Source organism: Belonocnema kinseyi, chromosome 3 (genome assembly GCF_010883055.1).
Source record: "Belonocnema kinseyi isolate 2016_QV_RU_SX_M_011 chromosome 3, B_treatae_v1, whole genome shotgun sequence".
In the NCBI taxonomy this organism is placed as follows: domain Eukaryota; kingdom Metazoa; phylum Arthropoda; class Insecta; order Hymenoptera; family Cynipidae; genus Belonocnema; species Belonocnema kinseyi.
This window is the reverse complement of record NC_046659.1, coordinates 56,095,936-56,117,610: the sequence shown is the minus strand read 5'-3', so window position 1 is coordinate 56,117,610 and position 21,675 is coordinate 56,095,936. Positions and strand designations below refer to the sequence as shown.

Sequence of the window (21,675 nt, the reverse complement as noted above, 5' to 3'; positions counted from 1 at the left end):
CAAATCCATCTTTGGCACACATTTTTCAGGTTCTAAAAGAAAGGACGTGATCGTTAACCAGCCATTTTTGATAAAAAATTGAAAAAGTGAGCGCATTTAACAAAGTTTTTAGACCACTGATTTCTGAATTTGAAAAGTCTATGTACGGATATTTATAGTATTAAAAAGGACAAACATTTTATCCAAATGACTTTTTTTGATAAAAAAATCTCAGTTATAGCATTTTCAAATTTTTTAAAATCAAAATTAAAATTTTTATTAGACAAAAAATAATGAAAAATCAAAAATTCCATTTTGGGGTCAAACTATGTAGGATATGAAAAAAGATGAATGTACCAAAATTGTTATGCCAAAAAAGATCTACAATTTCGTTAAGAATCACTTCTTGATAGGACGCTTACTATTTGTTTTATTTGTGAAAAATAACATTGAAAATAAAAAAAAATAGTAAAAATGTGTGTAAAAACGACGAAAGTTACGAGAAAAAAAAATAGATTCAACAAAACCTGTTTAAAAATGTCTGTCGAAAATCGAGCGCGCAACGCGAGTGTCACCATGAAAATGTGCACCTCAAAGTCTACAGAGCTTTGAGAAACTTCATCTTTGACCATACTTAATTAGGTTGACAATTCAGAATATCAAGACTCATAAAAATATTGTCATCTAAAAGAGGTTTTTTTGATAAAGTTTTATTCAAGCATTACAAATGCAAAGAATAAATATCCGAGCGCGAAGCGCGAGGTAATCCATTATCGAGCGCGAAGCGCCAGATTCAACTCACGCGTGCCCTAGGCGCGCTCAAACTTCATTTCATTCTAAAACCGAAAAAAGAAATTCCCTAATTTGTATTATTTTTTATTTTTCGATTTTAACAGGTGCCGGGCTTGAGTTGAAGTTTCCCATGTAAAATGCATGGGGAAAAATCACTTTTTTTGAGTTTTTGGAATAATTTTTTATGGTTTGAAAAAACGTGATGGGAAAGTATGGGAACCTGTTGAGAATTATCCAACGAAGAATTTTATGTATCAGACATATGGGGTTGACACTTATAACACACCCTCACGCGTACCGGAAAACTACCCTTAAAACAAAAACAAATAAAATTTGTTTAAATTTTTTTCTTGAAAATTTGAGTCCCCCTCACCCCTCCCTTAAAATTATTACTATTAGTCTAGTGGAATATTTAATAACATTGGTTTATTAATTTGTAATAGTTTAAATAAATATAATTTGTTTCAATAATTTTTTTTGGTAATTCGTTTTTTTCCTAAAAATTAGAACTATTGGTCTAGTAGAATATTTATTAACATTAGCTCATTCATTTTCAAATATTTAAACAAGTGAAAATTGTTTGAATAATCTCGTTCTGATTTTTAAAAAAAAAAAATTATCACTCTGGTTCTAGTGGAATATTCATCACTAATAATTAATTACTGATTAATAATTAATTTAATAATAATGAATTTATCAGTTATATTTAAGTAATAATTTTTATTTTAAGAAAAATGAAAAAAAAATAAAGTTAATCAAACAATGTTGATAAATATGCCACTGAAGGAATATTAATTTTTATTAAAAAAATATGTAAACAAATTCTATTTTTTTTAAATTTGAAAATTAATGAACTAATGTTAATAAATATTCCACTAGACTAATAGTATTAATTTTTAAGGAAAAAAAGAATTTTCGAATACAATTGTTTAAACAAATTCCATTTGTTTAAATAAGAAAAAGTTGATGAACGAATATTATTAAATATTCCACTAGGCTATTAGTAATAATTTTTAAGGGGGAAAACAAATTTAAAAAGAAATTATTTAAACAAATTCTGTTTGTTTAAATAATTAGAAATTAATTAACCAGTGATAATAAATATTTCACTAGACCAATAGGAATAATTTCAAGTAAAACAAGACGAGAATACATTGTTCAAAAGGTTGATTCCATGTAGAATTAATATCTTTTGTTTTAAGGGTAGTTTACAAGTTCTCGTGGGGGTGTCAACCCCATATGTCTGATAGATGAAATTCCTTGTTGGATAATTCTCTACAGGCTCCCATACTTTCCCGTCACATTTTTTCAAACCCTCAAAAATTATTTTAAAAACTCAAAAAAGTGATTTTTCCCCATGCATTTTACAGGGGAAACTTCAAGTGGAAATCGGCACCTGTTAAAATAAAAAAAAAATAAAAAATAATGGAATTTCTTTTTTCGCATTTGGAATAAAATAGGGGGAATCGTTGAAATCTAGCATGCAAAAAAATGTTGTTATTCATTTTTGGTCCATCCTATTATATACATTTTTTTATTTTTTAATTAAAGAAAAACGTGAGTTATTTCAAGCTGTTACTTAGCTGTGTTGAATCGTGAAAAGAACTGTAAAAAAGTAGTTATTTTGAACAATACTAAACATGGATTGTGACCCACTTTGAAATCAAACTGGACCACCATCTTCTACAGAGACGTATGTTATGGCAGGAAATTTAGCTTAAGCAAATAAAACATGTTACTGAAATTCGGCACTTCCTCCCCAACACCATTCAAATACTAATAATGTAAAATAAATCATTTTAATTTGACAAATATTTATAAAACTGTACGTGTTAATAAATACAAGTGAGTTAATTTTCGTTTACTTGTCATATTAATCAATAATTGTCTATACCTCTATGCTATAGGCATAGATAATTGCACTACTTACATTAAGTTGGGGATAATAAACTGATAGTTTATAATTAAGACACTCAAATAATTTTAAAGTTGCAGTGTATTTTAATAATTCATAAGTACAACTCAAACGAGAATGCGTTCGACTTGCGTTACAAGTGTTACAATGTTTATTAATTTATAATATAAGACGCTCGCTTTACTCTCGTCTCAAGACAAATTCTCAAAAAGTTTTTTTAATACATAGATTTTCTTTTGCCTCTTGCGCAATAAACTATGTAGGAATGTACGAAGAATCATGTGTTTACGGCGAGAACGTATGACACTGCGATTTTATCACGACTAAAGGAATCAATAATGTTTCACTGAGAGAAAGAGTGGGAGAGGTTGGACTTTTACATATAATATACCGTGTGTAATATACACATCAGTAATATATTATATATAAAAGCGAGGGATCGCATTAGGAAGTTTTCAACTCACTTCAACTATATTTACATTTTCATCGATTTCACAGATCAATCTTAGCACTCTATATAGCATTTATTGCGATCATTATAATATCATATCCTCGGACACTGCGAAATCTAGGTGAGATAATTCGAAACGCACAATTACGCTATCTAAATACAACTAGATCTTTAGATAATAAAATATAAATCGATTAAATGCAATAAACTCTGCTTTTTATGTTCTGCCTTCATTTTAAATATTGCTCTATATCCTCACGCTCACTATATTTAAATTTTAAGAGAGAATTACATTTTATTTCACGATTTCGAAAATTTTATAAAAGATTTTACCAACCCTTTGGGACAATAGTCAAATATCAAATATTGATAAACGCGGAATCAGATTTCAAAAAACTAAACCCCCTTTATATTGCACACTTTCCTCCTCTTTTAAAATTAATTTTCAATTAGTGGCCTGTCCCAAAGAGTTAATCTGACAATCAGTAATTTTAGGGCCCTTCAGCCTCTTATTTACTAAAAAAGATCAGTTTCGATTCTATTTAATTTAGTATATAGTTTTTTAAAAGCATTTTAAACGCTTTTTTTCTTGAAATGAAGAGCCCCGTTACGAGAAGATAAATTAAAGACACTTCTATGGCTTAATCCTAGCAGAGCGTATTTTTTATGACTGAATTCTCGTTTTGGGTTCAATAAGAATAAATTACAAATAATAGTGCTGATCACCTTTGTTAGAAACGCACCTTAAATTGCAGTCGTTGCTTTCATGAAAAGACACGAAGACTATTTATACACTAATAAATAAAACCGAAATATAATATTTATATTTATATATGGCTATCCTTAATTTGTCGTTAAAAAGTTTCTTTGGATTCAAATATAACATCCCAGAGAAGAAATTAATTTGCCCTCTGGTTTGCTTTCTATCTTCTTTCTCTCTTTCACTCTTTCGCCTTTCTTCGATTATAATTCTATGATTTATTAACTTCCTTGGCGAGACTATCTTAACAACCAGCTTTATGTCTTTTCTAATTCCTAATTTCTTTTTGGACGACGTAGTAACCTTTCTAGAAAGAAGGATTTTCTTCAAACAATTTTTCTTTCGCTTTCCTCTTTCTTCGTTAAAGTTTCATATTCTTATTTTTCTACACTATTCGTTGTTTTATGAAACTTTCGAGAAGAACCTACCGCATTTAACCTAATTTTTCACACGCCGATGCTCTATTTACATTTAAATTCTCACACACAATTAAGTTTAGCCTAATGCATCAGTAAAACCTGAGCCTTCAAAACTTATTAGGGTTCATCAAAATTGAAAAAAAAATTGTATAATCTTTTTCTCTAATTTTTGTATTAATATTTTTTTGCTTGTTTCATACAATTTGCAATGATCAACTTCGCAAACTGCATGCAACTTTTTAGAATTTTTAGAAAACAGAAAATTTAAAAATTAGTTCTGGACTTAAAAAATGCTTTGGTGAACCCTGTCGGCAAATGTGTAAAATTTCGAATTCTATCGAAACTATTGGAAATTTGTGACCGGAAATTTGACTGTTTAAACTACTTTCAGTAGTAAACTAAGCAAAGGGAGTCACCTAATAATACATCTAGTAATATACATTTATGTAGTAAATACACCCACACTGTCTATTTACATATAAGAGCTACTTTTACATTAAGTCATTGCTATGTATTCTTCACTATCCTGTTTTTTTTTTTTTTTTTTCAAAAAAAGAATATCAGAGCCATTATTCAACTTGGAATACAACTGACAGATTTTCCACAGCTGAAAACTGTGTTTGAATTTAAATAGAATCTCTAAGGCACGAGCGTGTACACAGCGAGATAGAAGTAATTTTAAAAAAGCTAATATATATTACAGAATAAAGATTCAATCCTGACAGAGCTGATGAGTTAAGGGTTCAAAAAGATACTATTTTACAGTTTTAATCCTTAAGGGATAGTATGATAGAGATTTAATTCTAAAGAGCTGATACTTTACGAACCTATTCCTGCAATTTTACAGAATAAACTGAAGAAAGTAAGAGTTCTTCACTCGTTGCCTTTGACGCCCAAAAGTTTTGCGGCGTCATCAGGAGTTGCAAGAAGCATTTTGTCAACAATGCCTGGATCTTTGATGCCCAGTAAATTTGAAATTAAGTCATTGCCAGTTTCAGCGGCGTCAGGGTTGCTTTGTTGGGATAGTTTCCCAGTTAAAGTTGTCAGTTTCTCGTAGGGGTTGAACCTCATTAGTCCACTAGGTGCAGCATCTCCGGTAGCTACAGTCGCTACTGTTGGCAAGGACATCCTTTCATGGCTCATTGAACTTCCTGAGGTCACTGCAATTAGAGCTGGTGATTGCTGCTGACTTCTAGGAGTGATTGTAGAAGGGTGGGTTGGAGAAATTTCCTCGTCGCCGCTTCCAGGGTAGACTGTCGAGTCCGCTGCTTCGTGCTTCTTCCGGTGACGAAGCATACTATGTTTTAGGGTGAATCTCCGGTCGCAGATATCACACCAGAAGGGCTTTTCTCCTGTGTGGGTTCTTACGTGACGTCGGAGATCTTCGGCTGACCAAAATCGACGCATGCAGAATGCACAGACCACCTGGAAAGTAATTTGAGAAATTAGAAACATTCAAGTACTTCTTGGAAAAGTAAAAATAATAAAAAACAAGGAAATTATTGTATGTCTTTTTGGTATATAAAACTAAAAGCTTGCTCTAATATTTTAATTTAAACAATTTTATATTTTATATTATGCCTGTCAGTCCTTTGCAAACTTTGCTTATAAAATGAAACCAAATTCTTAAATGATAAATACCTTTCTATCTTTGTAGTCAAGGGACCTGGGTCCATCGCTAGAGTGCTGAGTCGGTGGCGGTTGTTCCTCAACAGCATGAATCCCCATCTGCAAAGCACCCTTCGAAACTAGGATTTCATAGTCTCGCTCGTGATTCATCTTGATATGATCCAAGCAGTCCTGGCGATCAGCGAACCCATTATCGCAATTTGGAATATGACACTTGAAGGGTGTGTCTGTTGGTCCAGGTGAAGACCTTGGTGAAGTTCTACAGGACCTTAGATTCTCATTCATCGTAGAGGAACTGTTTTGACAAGATTTCGAAACCTCGATTCCAGCAGATGAATTTTCCATGTTCTCTGAACTCGAAGATCCACCGTCATCTCCACTCTGATCGTTATGTTTCTGACAGTTGTCAGAATGTTGAAGATCACTGGATGAAGTTTCAGACCTAGAATTCGTCTCCCTGGAGTGTTTTGTCGACCTGTGCTTCTTCAGATTCCCCAAGGTCGCGAAAGTGGAACTTGGACATTGATTGCACTTGTAGGGTCTCTCTGGAACGTTCCTCGTCGAAAAATTATTGTTATTCGCCACCCTGATGTCTTGTCCATCAGGAGACGAAGAATTTCTGGTGCTTCTAGCATTTGCTCGCTGAAGAAGGCTCTTGTGTTTTCGGTTCAGGTGACGATCGCAGTTAGATTTTGTCGTAAAATCTAACATGCAATGCTCACATCTGTATGGCTTGACTCCAGTGTGAGTGAGAATGTGCCTCCTTAATGAAGAAATCCAGGGGAATGCTCGTTTACAGTATTTACACTCTACCCTGTTAGGTGCCATGGAGTAGGCAGAAGCCTTCTTTTTCTTCTTCTTCTTTTTTCTCTTGGAGGATGTCGAAATAGCAGAGTTCTCCGATTTCTCATCACTCCCCGAATGGTTTCCAGAGTGATCACTGTTGGAGTGAGCAGCGCCATCTTCGTCACTTAAATACTGAGATTTGAATTGGTGGTAATTTTGAGATGCGTTGTGAATTAGTTTGGGAACACTGGCTAGGTCCACAGCCTCGTCTTCATTTTTTAAGGTTACTTCATTTGCTGGAGTTTCCAACTCAGTCGCGTCATTAGAATTCGTCTCACTTTCGGAAGCTCCTCTTTTTTCGGGGTTTTCGTCATCAGAAGGAGCCTCTTTTTGTTCTGGTGCTTCGCTTTTGAGATCCAAAGGATTTTCAAGAGCATGCATGTCATCTTCATTTTGTTCTCTAGCATCTGAATTACTTTCGAGCTTCCCCCTTAACAAGCTCATCGTCTTTGTATGATCTCGAGTCTCTGCACCAGGTTCTTCATCGATGATCAATTCCTCGTCAGTTTCATTTTCTTCTACCCTGTTTCCCTTTAGTTGCTGAGCGAGGATTGCATACTTCACCTGATCAGAAATAGAATGTTTTCCATAATCAGACTGACTCTCTTTCTGCAATGGAACTTCATAGGAAGAGCTTCTATTTAGGAAGGCCTGAGAAGCCTGGCCTACATCTTGAAGCAGCCCTGGAGGTCTCGACTGAGGTCTGGCTGGAGGTCGACCTCTTGTCGAATGACCACCTCTAGGTCTCCGATGCCACAAGGCATTATGCTGTTGTTTTATATGCCTCTCCATATTAGTCTTGAGTGTGAACTTTGCTGAGCAATATTCACAGGTGAAAGGTCTCTCAGTTCTGTACCTCCTCTGCTTTTGCTTCCTCATGAGGACACCATTCTTAATTACCATTTTGACAGAATTCGGCGACGGGGATTCGCTGATTCTCTCTCTGGTTGATATCACCTTGCTTGGGACTTTTGGCTGCATCAAGTTTGAGTAGTTCATCTGTTCATCCAGTTGTTGGGAATTTCTTCCTGGAGGATAGCTGGCATTAAATCCTGTATTTTCAAGTGGCTGTTCGACCAAAGTTCCACCACTAGTTTGCAGCCCTCTAGCCAGTTCCTTTTGTAATCTTTCTTTCATCGCGTAACCTTGATCAAACAGTGGATTGAAGAAATAAGGTGCTATCAGTCCTGCACCGGCTGATCCTAATGCCAAATTATTGTAGATCATGTTCGCATGTGCGTTGGCATACAAAGCTTCCAAAGAAGTTGGAGGGGAAACTTGACGAGATTTCAATAAAGCTCGCGTCAGCAAGAGAGGATTCGTAGCGTTGTAAAAGTCCTTTTGGTTTTCATTCTGTTCATCAGAATTTTCGTTTATTTCTGGTTTTTGTTTGGATTTTTTGCTCAGGTCAAGAACATCCATCGAGAGATCCAGGGGCCCATCGTCGCTCGAAGTCACGTTGGAGGAATCATTCGTGACCTTCTTCAAGTTCATCGGGCTAGCTTGTATTCTTTGGTGTATGTCCGGTTTGGCTTCACTGACTAGAGAGACGCTGTCCTCCGATGACCTTGACTCGAGATCCTCATCTATCCTAGAATTTTCAGACTTCATGATTAGATGTTGGGGGGAAGTTCTGTAGGTCAACTCGAGAGGCTGAACTGATTTTGGCCTGGGAAAAACCTCGGATTTCTCGTAGTGGTTCATCTGAAGGTTGATCTGGTTCATTTGGTTTATTTGATTAATTTGGCTTATGTGGCTCAGCTGGTTAAGTTGGCTCAGCTGATTAATTTGGTTAAGCTGACTTATGGGACTCATCTCTTTAATGACCTTGCTTTCCTCCTTTATTCTAATGTCTGGTTGCATCATAACAGAGTAATGGTTCTGTGGAAGCGGTTCTTCTTTGGGGTAAACGAGAGCCTTTCTTACTTCATCTTTTACAGTTCTCGATGATGTCCTGTCCAAACTTTCGTTCGTAGAGTCCTCAGTTGGGTGATAAATGATCATCTTCTGAACATCATTTTTGTCATGAATTCCATGTCGATTCCTCACGTGCCTCTCGCAGTTGGCCTTTGTCGTAAAGGCGTAGCCGCACTCAGCACACTCGAAGGGTCTATCACCATTGTGTGTCTTCAGATGCCTCGTAAGGGTTGTCTTGTCAGTACTCGTATAAGGACAGATGTTACATGGATAAGGCATCCCAGGTCCAACACCCAAATGGGTTCTATTGTGGCCTTTCAAGGCTCTCAAGTTGGGAAAGATTTCCTTGCAAAGTTTACAAGGAAACTCGCCCTTGAGCTTCATTTTTCTGAATTCGGCTGCAAAAGCATCTTGTGTTTCTTCTTCATGGTATTCTGAAGAAAGGGTTCCTGATGATCCAGAAGATCCAACATTTTGGTTGACTTTGTTACTGCAATTGTCGGGAGTGCTTGCATCGGATCTGGAAAAGTTGTGAAGGATCGGACTCGAGGTGAGGCTAATTATGCTCTGTATATCAGCGAGGTCTTTTCCCTCTTTAGCTTCAGTCATGGCTGCCTTGTTTTGTAGATTGAGTCCTGCAAAAAAATCATCCCTTCTGGATTGAACGTCACTACCCTTCCATTGAATATTCGGAAGTCCACAGTCCAGTTCATGAGACTCCAATGCTGACTTACAAGGGAAAGCCCGGAGGCACTTCGAACACTGGAACTTCGCCATGTCCCCGGATGTTGGTCGATGGAGAAACTCTTCACATTTCGCCCTCGCAATGACAGGGTACTTTGTCGATGTGAAGTCGACGAATGTTAGGTCTCTAAACCCTTCAACCGAATGTCTCAAGGTCCTCGTCACATTCCTGAGTGAATTTTCGTTAAAATTGTTCTCTGATCGATGAAGATTCAGAACCCTGTGGTTTTTGAATGACAAATTGTCGGGTTCGCATTTCTCGAAATCAGAATGACAGTTGTAGTTCTGGTTGTCTGAGTTTGTTTTGAATTTTTTTTGCAAGCTAAGATCCTCTGTGTAGTCGAGGGATTTTCTCTTCTTGATGAAAGTGGGAGACTCTAATTTGTCGATGAGGTCAGGCGAGTTGCGTTTGGCAATTTCGTTATTATTGTACTCCTCGAATTTTTTGGAGGGCGATTCTGAATCATTGCTGGCCTCAGAATCCGAGCAGCTGTTTGGCGAGAGATGATTGTGAGCTGTTTTCGAGTGTCTCGTCATGTTTCCGTTGGTGGTGAAAGCCATGTCGCACTGTTTACATTTGAAGGGCCGCTCACCGGAATGCACGAGAACGTGACGGTCTAGGGAACTGGCCGAACTTAGTACTTTGTAACATACTCTGCAGCTGAATTCTTCGTCGATGCTGCAGTCGATACTTCGTGGTGAATTATGGTTTCGCAGATGGTTTGTCAAGTCCCGAACTGTTGGGAGGATTGAGGGGCAAGCTGGACAGGGATGCGATTCTTCTGATTGATCGATCTGAAAAAAAAGAATTAATTAGGTGTTTTCATGGAAGCAGTTAGCTATGAATTTAAGAAATCAGTTTCATTTATATAAAGTGCTACTCTTTTTTATATTCAAGATTATCAACATTATCATATCTGCAGCTAATAAGATTCGTATTTCATAATTCGAGTAAAAACTTGGTCAGTGAGAAAAGAAGATTTGATATCAGGATTGTTATCTCCAAAGAAGCCGATTAATAATTGGTTTCTCTCTCGTTAGAATGTCATATATTGATGATTTATCATTGAATTTCAAGGTAAAGGAAGCACTTTACACTTACCAATAGCGATGATGCAATCTCAGTTTGAGCCTCACTGCTGTGTGTTTGAAAGTGACCGATCTTTGGATTCACTGAAATTAGAAAAGAAAAGTTAATGAGGCACTTGAACACAAAAATAACTGAAAAGAAATAATACTAAAAACACAAACGAGTGAAACACGAAAGGAGAATGAAGTCATACTAAATAGTTGAATATGGACCACAGTCTCGTGGTTCCTAGTCTGACTCAACGGATGTATGTGGTTATGTCTTCAACATATCACTCGTTTGAAAACAAAGAATGTGGGATGACATAATTTTTTCGAAAAAGAAAAATCCCGAAAACATCACCGAAACATAAAATATGTAAAAAATTCAAATTTTTAACGCAAAGAAAAATTACCGGAAATGGTTATTATAAAATTGAAATATTCCAGAAGTAAAAGTTAATGAAACTGTAACAATTCAGAAATATGAAATTGCCAAAATGATACAATTCCTGAAATTATTAGAACCGGATTTTCAAATCCGAATCTAATCCAAATTTGGGAAATTGTCTGTTTCGGTAATTATGTTTTTTTTTCTATTTTCAACATTCCAGATTTTCCTTTTTTGGCTAAATTAATTTACTATAAACTATGAAACAGTTTCCGTGATATGGATGAATTATGAGCAGACATCAGTATCTAATAGACACATGTATTATTTAGCACCAAGAGAGCTATACTCTGTGTTAATTATAAAAATAATTACGAGTGCAATTATTAGAGTGGTATATAATTCCTTTATATAACCATATGCCCATAGATTATTACGCTTCCTTAACATTCTTTATAATTTCTCTCTTTATAATATCGTCAGTTCCATACCTTTCTGTAAATACTCTCTAAATGGTGCTGATAAAAAACACCCCATTATATTTATTACAAAGAGAGCGGTATCATAAAATCAGTTAATTGTTCATCTCTTATATTAACTGAGGGTAATCTTTGCTTCTACAAATTACGATTACATCATGGATAGATTGAAGATTATTCGTGGATATTGCGGCGGTGTTGAGAAGATAGGAAAATTAGCGATTTTCCTTTTATTCGGGAAACTATAGAAAGCACTTTGATGAAACTATCGTTGCCACATAAAATCCAGAATCCCAGAAGAATTACGTGGAATTAGTTGCTGTGAAATGATGCAATTGAATATGAGTTGGACACGAAAGAAAGAGAGCGGATTCACGCCGAGGAGCGTCGAACGATCGATCAGTGACGCTGATAACATCGAGCTATTTCAAATACTACAATTGGCTTTGTCCATAATATTAATCATTTCAAATTGTTCTAAAAATAATAGTATATAACTGTGTTAACAAATTTTGGAAATAATCTTAAAAAACAATTACGTCAAATGGAAAAGCAAAATTTAGAAATCTGTCTGATCATAAAATGATGTTTAAATTGGATGATTGGACAAAAATGGTAATGCTCATCGAAACTTAAGTGTCCTTCACTTCGAGCTTCACTCAGCTGCAAGGAATTGAATCATTCGGAACCAGCGAGATAAGATGGCACACTTGAAGAGCGTATTGGTCACTAACACTGTTTCTTTATCTGAGGAAGAAACGTGAGACCTTACACATATTATGTACAAGATTATTGATCATGTGCTTCGAAGAAGTAAAGATGATTTGATTACGAGGAAAATTGATTTAGAACACTCAAATATCGAAAGAAGCTTTAATTCAACACGAAAATTGTCTAGCTCATTAAAAGCCCCTTTTAAATTTCGAAGCTTAATGTTTTCATGAGTTTTATAACATATGAATTTTCTAAATTGTCATTTTTGTCGTTTATATGCTCCATATCAGAATTCTTTCTTACAGTGATAAAATAAAATATGAGACCCTCTGTAACTTTATCGGCGTTGATCGGAGATAAAGAGAAAAAAAGGGGACTATATATAGTCACATCTTGGAAGCCTGAGTACGGGATAAGCTCCTACTAGCACTTTATTGAGAATCTGACGTGTTGCGGAAGTCGACATATATAGTTTACCGGAGATGGAGATCCGGGACAATAGCATTTATCAACGACCTCGCGCTATGCTCAGACCACAACGAAAAAAGGCGCATGTCCTCTCTGTTGATTCACGGATAAATCAAAATGACCTTGCTTAGAAGAAATCAAGCTTGTAGGTCAATCACCTATACTGGAAATAATCAACAGGGCATAAGTAATCAAATGCATGGCTAGAATAGTAAGTCATGCTTGAGGAGATGCCTATAATAATAATAATAATAATAATAATAATAATAATAATAATAATAATAATAACAATAATGGACAAAAATAATAAGAGATGCTCGATTAGACTATATATGATGATAATGCTAAGGGATTGCTAGGTTAAATATGTGATGATTTGGAGTGACCGGGGAATTCAGAGTTTATAACGAGTGACGAATATTGTACGTAGTTGAAGACATTATCGATCCGTTTGCACTTAAAGACAGACGAAACATCTCCAAGCCATTATCATTCTTAGTATCATCGATTGATGTTTAGATTAACGTTTGTGACATGTAATCTTTACAACAGAAATTAAGGAAAAAGTGCTCTAATTTTTGATGTGGCAAACAATTTATAGATTTCTAGTTCCAACACTTGTATACTGCAATTTCAGGAGAAATCTAGGTGAGACCATCTTACAATGTCATATATAGCTTAGACAATAATTTCATAGCATGATAAGATATAGTGATCCATCTGAAAAATATTATTAAATTCTTAAAAGAATTTCTTTCGGAAATTTGAAATTTGTGAATAAATTTTAATTTAAATGAATGAATATTTGAATTAAATCATTAAATTGCAGGCTACTTGTCCTTAGAAGAAGTGTTTAATGTGGCCCTTCATAAAATTGTAACAAAAAAAGGAGCACCTCTCACTTACCTCCGTGTAAAAAAGAACATCAATTTTGTCGCAGAGCATTTTAAACTTTAATGTACAGGGAAATGTGAAAATGCTTAGAAAGTGGTGCCATCTATACACTTCATTTTGGTACTGAGTTATAAGTATACATATTAAAATAATAACAACAAATTTCAAACTTGGAAATTTACGAAAAATCGTTATTATTTATGCCGAACTGCAAAAAAAATACTAGACTGTCAACAATTGTTCACGATCAGGACTTCAACACTTGCCCACGAGATTTTGGAATTTTAAATGGAAAATACACGTATTTTTCAGCTCTATTTACTCGAATATTCATAAACTTTCTTGAAATAGAAATAAATCAATGAAACTTGGCTGAGTTGTAAGAGATATCCAACATTTGTGATCATGTGTTTATTAAACGTTAAATGCGGATTTACAAGGCCCCAGTAGATAAAAACGAAAAATGTGTAATTCGGAGAACTCAAACTCAACAGTAATATATTCCAAAAAATCTAAAAAAATATGCTTCCTTCTTTGTATTATGTCCTACAATTCATACAAGTTTTGTTTGTTTATGTCTGTATCAAGAAAAGTTATAAATATTCCAGTGAAGAGGGTTGAAAAATACGTGTGTTAGTTTCCACTTAAAATTTCAAAAGCTGTTTTTAGGGGCGGAGGGGGGGGGGGTGAATAAATTCCGACATCACCAAAATAACGGATACCCTAATTTATAATGATGCGTAATCAAGCATACTTTTGTAAAAAATAAGAAAACTCTAAAGGGTTACATGGGGTCGTAATATCAATGCAAATAAAGCATTCGGTTGATGAAGCCAACACGTGAGTTTTTAAGCCATTACTATATAGCCAGCAGCATAAATATAATACACTTGGCTGTAAGTGATTTTATTCACGTTCGTAAATCATGCGTGCGCCTCAGTATACAAACGGGTTTGCGTGAACCTGTAACACTCTGGCATACAATGTGAATACGCGAACAAGTGGTTATAGTTATACATACGTCAGGTGTCACAAATTTCTCTTCGGCACCATTTAAATTCTAATCTTCGTCTCAATGATTTTCTTAATGCTCTTCTAAATTTCTTTCCTAATGATTTTAATCTATATACGCAGTATACACATTTTGACATTGTTTAAATATATAATCGTCACTCCCTTTTATATCAATATATAGACTATAGGCATTAAAACCTGTTTATCAAGCTTTGCTTTAAAGCCCCTTACTAATAATTAAAGTACACACAAAAAATTCCGAGGTATCACTTTTTGGTTCAAAAGGGTTAAAGCGTGGCGCAATGGAGAAACAACGAAAAAGTTGACAATTAAATAAAATGTTGTATACTAATAAAATAAAGCGTAACTGCAATACGGATAATAGACACTTTTACGAATCTTTAAAATATAGTGTACTCAAATGTTAATATTCCTATGGTCTTCATTGAATGTCCTATTTTGCAATACGATACATAGAATGGATATTCGTAAAAAACTACAAGAATTCAGGCTTTATTTTATTTGCACGGCTACTTTGAGAATTAGAATACATGCACATACTTATGCGTGAATACCAATTGTTTTTTTATTATACAACTTTTTGACAAAATTTTGTGATCAAAAAGTGACACCTTGGGATTTACAGTGGTTAACCAAACCTTTTTCTACATATAAGACTTGTAAAATGAGCGCGAGAACAAAATTTCTTAAGATGGCGCTTCTCACTCTTACGAGAATCGCAACAGTTGATCATATAAGGTTGTCATTCGGTTTAGCAAGTACTGAAAGTTTCTTAAGTAGTGCTATAACCTTACATGTAAGATTGTCAGGAACCTTGAATGGAGAAGTGTGCTTCCTTTCGTTGGAAGAGAAAAGCAATGGAACATTGGAGTTACGTAGGTATATAGGATTGTAAGTGCAGAGGATATATATGTACATGGTGCAGCATTCCTTTCTAGAGATGTGCAACATCGTGAGATTTTCCGATGGTCTCTTATTTAGCTCTCTGTATAGAGATCGGTAATTAATGCGCTAGTAACTCGGAGATGGAGGAAATATTCCATTCTTGGAAACCTCAGTCCAGTGCCGTACCTTACGGAAGTCGGTGTCTTCTCTCTTTCAAAGAAACGTTCTCCATTTTCTATAACTCTTCCTTGGGGTGAACAGCTTACCCCAGATAATTGCAATCCTGACCATTTTGAGTTAAAAGATATGGCGGATTAAAGGAATTGAAGATTTGGAAGAAGTTTAAGGAAAGTCCTGTATACCTAATAGAGTGACTTGATATTTGAACAACTCAGACAAAAATAAGGAAAATTATCAAGAGCTTCTGGATTACATTTAACAAGGAAAAGAAAGGACAAGAAGAACAATTGTAAACAGATCTGTAGTATACATGAGACTATTGATCGTAACATGAAGGCAGATTTAAAGCCATCTCATGGAATGATTTTCATGGAAACTCACCAATAGAAGGAAATTTCACAGAAATCCAAAAATAAGATCAAGAATGGAGGAAAGTAAAAACATATATAAAGACATCTTATGAAGATACATCTTAAAAACATAATTAATAAACAAATTCAAGAAGTTCTCCAAAATTGTAAAGAAAAAGAGCACCATCTTCTAGAAGATGGGAACTGATCACGCGCATCAGTGTTGGTGGATGCTGTGCTGTATCAATAGTGTAGGAGGCAAATATGGGCGTGTCCCAGAGAAACTATTGGCTGGCATTCATCTGAAGAGCTTTTTATCTCGTTCTTCCGACCTTTTCCTTCTCGCTCTCTCCCCCTACATCGCAGCCAATCAGCTTCCGCTACCAATCACGCCTGCCCTGTAGTACTTCTCCTTTCTCCCTTGCCTCTCTTCTCATGCAACTATCCGCCTCATTCTCTTTCTCTCTCTCCTACCGTGATGCCATCTCTCCCTCTTTCTTTCTCCTCTCACTTGCTCTCCCTCGCAAACCGGAACACCCACACGCCACGGGAGAGAAGCAAAGATGGCGGTTGGTTAGTATGTTTCGAGAGCTGTAACCCTGACAACCTTGGACTTACCCACCCGTAACCTCCAACCCACCTTCCGACCAGAATGTATCTATAGATAGAGTATAGGCATAAAGGCTACATAACACAGCCATGTACGTCGTGGACGATTCACGCAGCCAAAATCGCGTATCCGGAGGGATTAGGGGAACAAAGAAGCACGTGCAATAGTCTATTATCAATGTTATTCTTACCTCATCTGAGGATAATGAGCTAAGTTCATTACAAACAACCTCCCTTATAAATATGTTTTGTTGAATAGATTCTTTTCTACCCCGTCTTATAAGTTGTAGTCTTTTATCGAATAAGTTTGTCTATTAATATTTAAATTCTACAATTAGCCCTCTAGAATAAGTATATACTTAATCCCTTGATGGCTCACTTAGGAGATCGATGTAACTCAGGGGAAGGGCGATGAAATCTTTCTTCTAGGGAACAGTAAAGTCGGACAAAATAGAGGTCAAAATCTTCTGCAAACAAAAACCTGATCTAATGGTTTAATGATTCATTTCACCTACGTGGCTAAGATTCGATGTCACAGGACAGACGCCAGTCTGAATATAGATGGACTTATATAGCCTCGAAGACATGGCACTGTGAAAAAAGTTTTACAGAAAATATCTAGGGATACGTGGCCCAACCAAAAGGCTCCACATATATCTTCGCTGACGTTATTATAGAATGGATATATCTCTAGCTTGCATATTATTAAACAGTAGCGAGGTCTTGGAGGTTTGTCGTTAACGACCTCTTTTCGCCACGAGCATTAATTCTCGTGTGGCTGCTTGCAGGAATGCAAGTACAAACTTAATAGGTATTCTTAATCACCAGGATATAGTCAGACAATGAAAATTTATATATTTATAATGCCTCAATTCGTACTTCTTTTCAAAGCTCATTTATACAGAAAAGTAGATTGAATTATGTTACTTAATTAAATTGAGGGATGTATTTTGCAGTTCGGTTAGTTGCTCTGAAATATTAAAGTGGCACAATATCTTCGACAAAAATGACACTGCAAGAAGATATTATATAAGCTTCGATAACGAGAGCAATTTGAACATCAGCGAAACGATTTCGTAAATGTTAGAAATAACTTTCGTCAATAAGATGTGGGTTTTGAAACTTTGAAAGTGTTTTAAAATTTCTGTTCATTCAAAAAGCGTTTCTGTTGTGGAAAACTTATCATCATTGAAAATGGTCTGTTAACATTGGCAAGAACAACATGTTTCTTATTAGAAATACAAGGTAATGCAAGAGCAAATTCTAAAAAAAAAAAATATTAATGATCTGTTCTCCAGATAAGAATTGTATCTTTATTACAAGATGCATCAGCAATCTTTATGTCAAACTTTGTAAACAGTAAATTTTTTTTATTGTTTTCCTTCTACGAAAACTTTCATATAAGTTATATAGAAGATTTTGGAAAATATGATTGCAAAATAAATGTAGATATGACTTTTTTTCTAAAGAACAGGTTTTTGGAAGGTGCAAAACGCAAATGGTCTGCTTAGGGCGAAACAAATCGAAGTACAATGGAAGCAATGATTCGATTTGGCTTAGGGGATGATTTGGGGCCTCTTAATGAAAAGGGAGCGGTCGGTTTAACGCCACGCCCTAATTCTGGCGCCACTTGCCCTTTACACTTTAGAGGGAAAATCATTCTTAAAAATGAAGGATATGTTCATCATGAAAATATGTATTTATATTATAATATAGTTCCACACACTAAAAACTGTACAAACTGCATGCAAAGAAATATTGATTCTAATTTGATTAAGGCTTAGTTGACAAACAAGTTTGCAACAATTGTTGGTACAGCTACAATATTTGTGTTAGTATATGTCACAATAAATGTTTATTTTTCACACAAAGAGTACTATCTTGAGAGGTAAACAATAGCTCATTAAAAAATGTGCTCTGGTCAATTAAAGGTATCTCGTTTGAAGAGAGACGAATATTTCAAAGATTTTTGTAATTTCCGATTATACACGCGTGGTATATAGTTCTGTAAAAGAGATAGATGCATGCACGGGGTCATTGTTCTCTCGATGCAGTGCAATCAAAAAATTCCTGCAGTACTCATCACTTCGCCAATCACACATTCGAAAATTAGTTTAAGTTCTTTAAATTTTTAGTTCAGTCAAACATTGTGAAGTCAATTGTAATAATCTTGTCCTAAATTGTATATTAATTTCAGGGATATCAAATGGACAGATCTCAGTGCTGATATAAAATTGTTTTTTTTATAGTTGACTCAAAGCGAGATAGGGAGACAATTTTCAGAAAATATTTCGACACGAAGGCGATAAGTTAATACAAAAGGTCCTTATCTAAATGAACTCCAGCTACTGTTTGCTTTTCCGGAGACCATTGGTAAGATGAGGACACGACACGTCATTTTGGACGATTCGTTCCGCCTCAATCTATTCAAAAAACACTCGGTAAGCTAAGATCATTGTTTTGAATGCCGAGAAGAGACTATGGAAGATTCTTAAACCAGAACGAAAACTTCCTTGAAAATATTTTCCTGTCAGAATTATCTTTAGCTGTTATTTCTTCTCTAAACATCAATCGAAAATATGATTCGAAATTAGTCTTGGTTGCATAATAATTCATCAATAATTTAATGTCAATCTTTGCTGATGTTTCAAATGCTCCTGAAACTACATTCAAGTTTTTCGTGGAAGAAATTATAGGCCACGAGAAGCCATAAAAGTAGAATCCAATTAAAGGACCAAGAAATCGAACCGAAAATTCCTGGACCTTGGAACTTATTTCAGATTTAAATTGTTCATCACTTTTTAATTCACTTTCTTAATTTTAGGGAGACTTTAATAGCTTGAGTAATTCGACTAAATTCATAATATAATTTGTATACGAAGACAATTTTTAAAGTTCTAAAAAGATTTGGGATGAAAGCATTCACGTGTACAGTGTTAATCTCGTATTTGCTATTGATTTTATCATTATCGATTACAAAGCTCTTTTATCAGGGGCTCGAGGGGAATAGAGATTCTTGTTCCTTCAAACGAAAGGAACTTGTTTTCGAGTTCTAATAATTCTGACATATTTACTTTCCACGAGAATCAATTTCTACTGACAAAAATCGAAAAGGAGAACAAGAAGGCGATTTTTCACTGTGGAATAAAGGTTTTAATCTTTTTTTTCTTTAATTCCAGTAAGTTGAGAAAGTATTTAAAATTGCATGCAGCTTCTTCTACACTGTGTGCTATTAACAGCTGTATCACCACTCATCAGAGGAAAGCCTAGAGATAAGACGAAAGATGTTTTCTCAAGTCTTAAGTCAGATAATAATGTGAAATTAAAATTAGAATTCTGACTCCCAGAGACATTTTTTTATGAAAACAGTTCTAATTGAGGTTGTCGAGTGAACATTTTATTCCAGTGGAATAATCAGCATCTGTTTTAAAAGATGCTGGCAATTTAAGATAACAATAAATAGCGACAAGTTTAAATGATTTCTAAGTTTGGAGTTGAGATTTTTTACTCTATTTAGAAATATTTCAAGATTTTATAATGGAGAAGTTAAAGTTAAGGATAGACACTGAGTTGGATAATAAATTGCACCTGAATCCAAAACGATGATGTTACGCAGCATCATTGTCAACTTAATTTCTAAGATAGCTGTCTAAATACGAATTCCCATTCGAAACAACTCTACAAATTGTTTGTCAGAATCAAAAATAAACCCTTCTGAAGACAGGAGATCCACAAAGCCATTGATAATCCGTCGGACTAAATCCGATAAGATCGTCTTATCAAATCCTTGAATTTCTTTCCATAAACTTCATTACTGCTCTAAAACCTCTTAATTTAAAATCAAAACAAACCTGTAGTGGATGCCGGTTCTCTCCCAATGACCTTAACGTCCATGAAGCTTGCGTGGATCCTTCGACATTAAAATCCCAGAAAAGTTGATTACACACACTCTTCACCAGTCTCAAAATCCGCGCAGAGCATATCAACTAGAAACCACCTTGAGATGAATGAACCAACACTTTTTTTCACGTTTAGTCTCAGCACAATCCGTCGGTAACCGCTTCAAACAAATCCGCTCCTGTTCAAAGTAGTCCTGTGGGTCACCCTTAGAATTTTTTGGTTATGGATTCACTAGGGTTAGCACATCACACCATATCACACATCCTCCTTGAAGAGTTTCTCATCACTTTTGAAATTAGATTTTTTAGATTGTAACCGGAAGAACGAGCGTAAGTCCGAACGAGGCGAGTTCCTGTCCACAAGTGACTTCCAATGCTTCTGACAATTTCTCTTAACCTGCGAGTCGGGTCTGATCATCTCCCCCACCTTAACTCTCTCTCTTTGCTCCTCTCTCGATCTCCCCACTCCCTTTTGTCTGGTTGCTCCTGCCGTCTGCTGTTCCACGGAGCAAGAGACCTGTGCACCTTCCCCTATCAGGCCGTGTGGCTACCTGCCTTCCCCTCCAGCACCCGCACTAGCTGCTCATCTAGACTCTAGAGCTTGGAACCCCTTCTCGGGACTCTGACCAGCATAGTGCTCAGTGAGCTGAGCTCTTCCCTTTTCTAACATGTGTGACTGATTGTGGGTGTCTCTCTCTCTTGCTCTCTTTTCATTTCTGTTTTGTGTCTTTGTTATTCAGGCTGAACTGAGCTAGATCGTCGTGACAGGTCCTCGGGACCAACGCCACCCCTTACGACCTCTATCATCCGCACCACCACTGCCTCATAGGCACCACCGAACCGCCCCTCAACTATACCATCCAGAACGCTCTACCTGCTATCGTTCGTTAACTCTTCCGTCTCTGCGCACCCGCGTTTTATCCTCTTGTCAAGGATCTAGGAAATCGATCTGTTTGTTGAGTTCTGCTTTTTAGATGGATGAAACTAGAGTAGATGTTAATTCATGGTGATGGTTTACTATGGAAGTCGTGATCAGTAGATGGCATGTGAAGAAGTTACTTTTTAAAATAAATAAAATATTTTATAAACATTGATAAGAATTTTTACTATTTTCAGGAATCTTAACCCTATGCCCAGAACCTTATAATTCTATCTTGAGTTATGGAATCCACTCGATTTTTGTTTTATATTACTTGATATCACAACCAGATTAAGACAAGCCCCGAGTTAATAATTTTGTGATTTCCCTGC

General features: G+C 35.6%; 1 protein-coding gene across 1 annotated transcript; it reads right to left on the bottom strand.

Annotated features, from left to right (window-relative positions):
• Positions 1–2,749: 2,749 nt before the first annotated feature.
• Positions 2,750–20,807, bottom strand: LOC117168702 (ras-responsive element-binding protein 1). Its single transcript, XM_033354393.1, has 4 exons — positions 20,377–20,807; positions 10,555–10,625; positions 5,958–10,247; positions 2,750–5,741 (listed from the first exon to the last, which is right to left on the bottom strand). The coding sequence occupies exons 1-4, from the start codon at positions 20,417–20,419 to the stop codon at positions 5,190–5,192; spliced, it is 4,956 nt and encodes a 1,651-aa protein (XP_033210284.1). The 5' UTR covers positions 20,420–20,807; the 3' UTR covers positions 2,750–5,189.
• Between the last annotated feature and the right edge of the window lie 868 nt (positions 20,808–21,675).

Bases quoted from the DNA above. Each gene is read 5' to 3' on its own strand.
- LOC117168702 (XM_033354393.1), bottom strand. From the start codon at position 20,419: ATGGACGTTAAGGTCATTGGGAGAGAACCGGCATCCACTACAG. The intron at 10,248-10,554 runs GTAAGTGTAAAG...CTTTTTTTTCAG, and splicing joins AGATTGCATCATCGCTATTG to ATCGATCAATCAGAAGAATC. The intron at 5,742-5,957 runs GTATTTATCATT...ATTACTTTCCAG, and splicing joins TTGACTACAAAGATAGAAAG to GTGGTCTGTGCATTCTGCAT.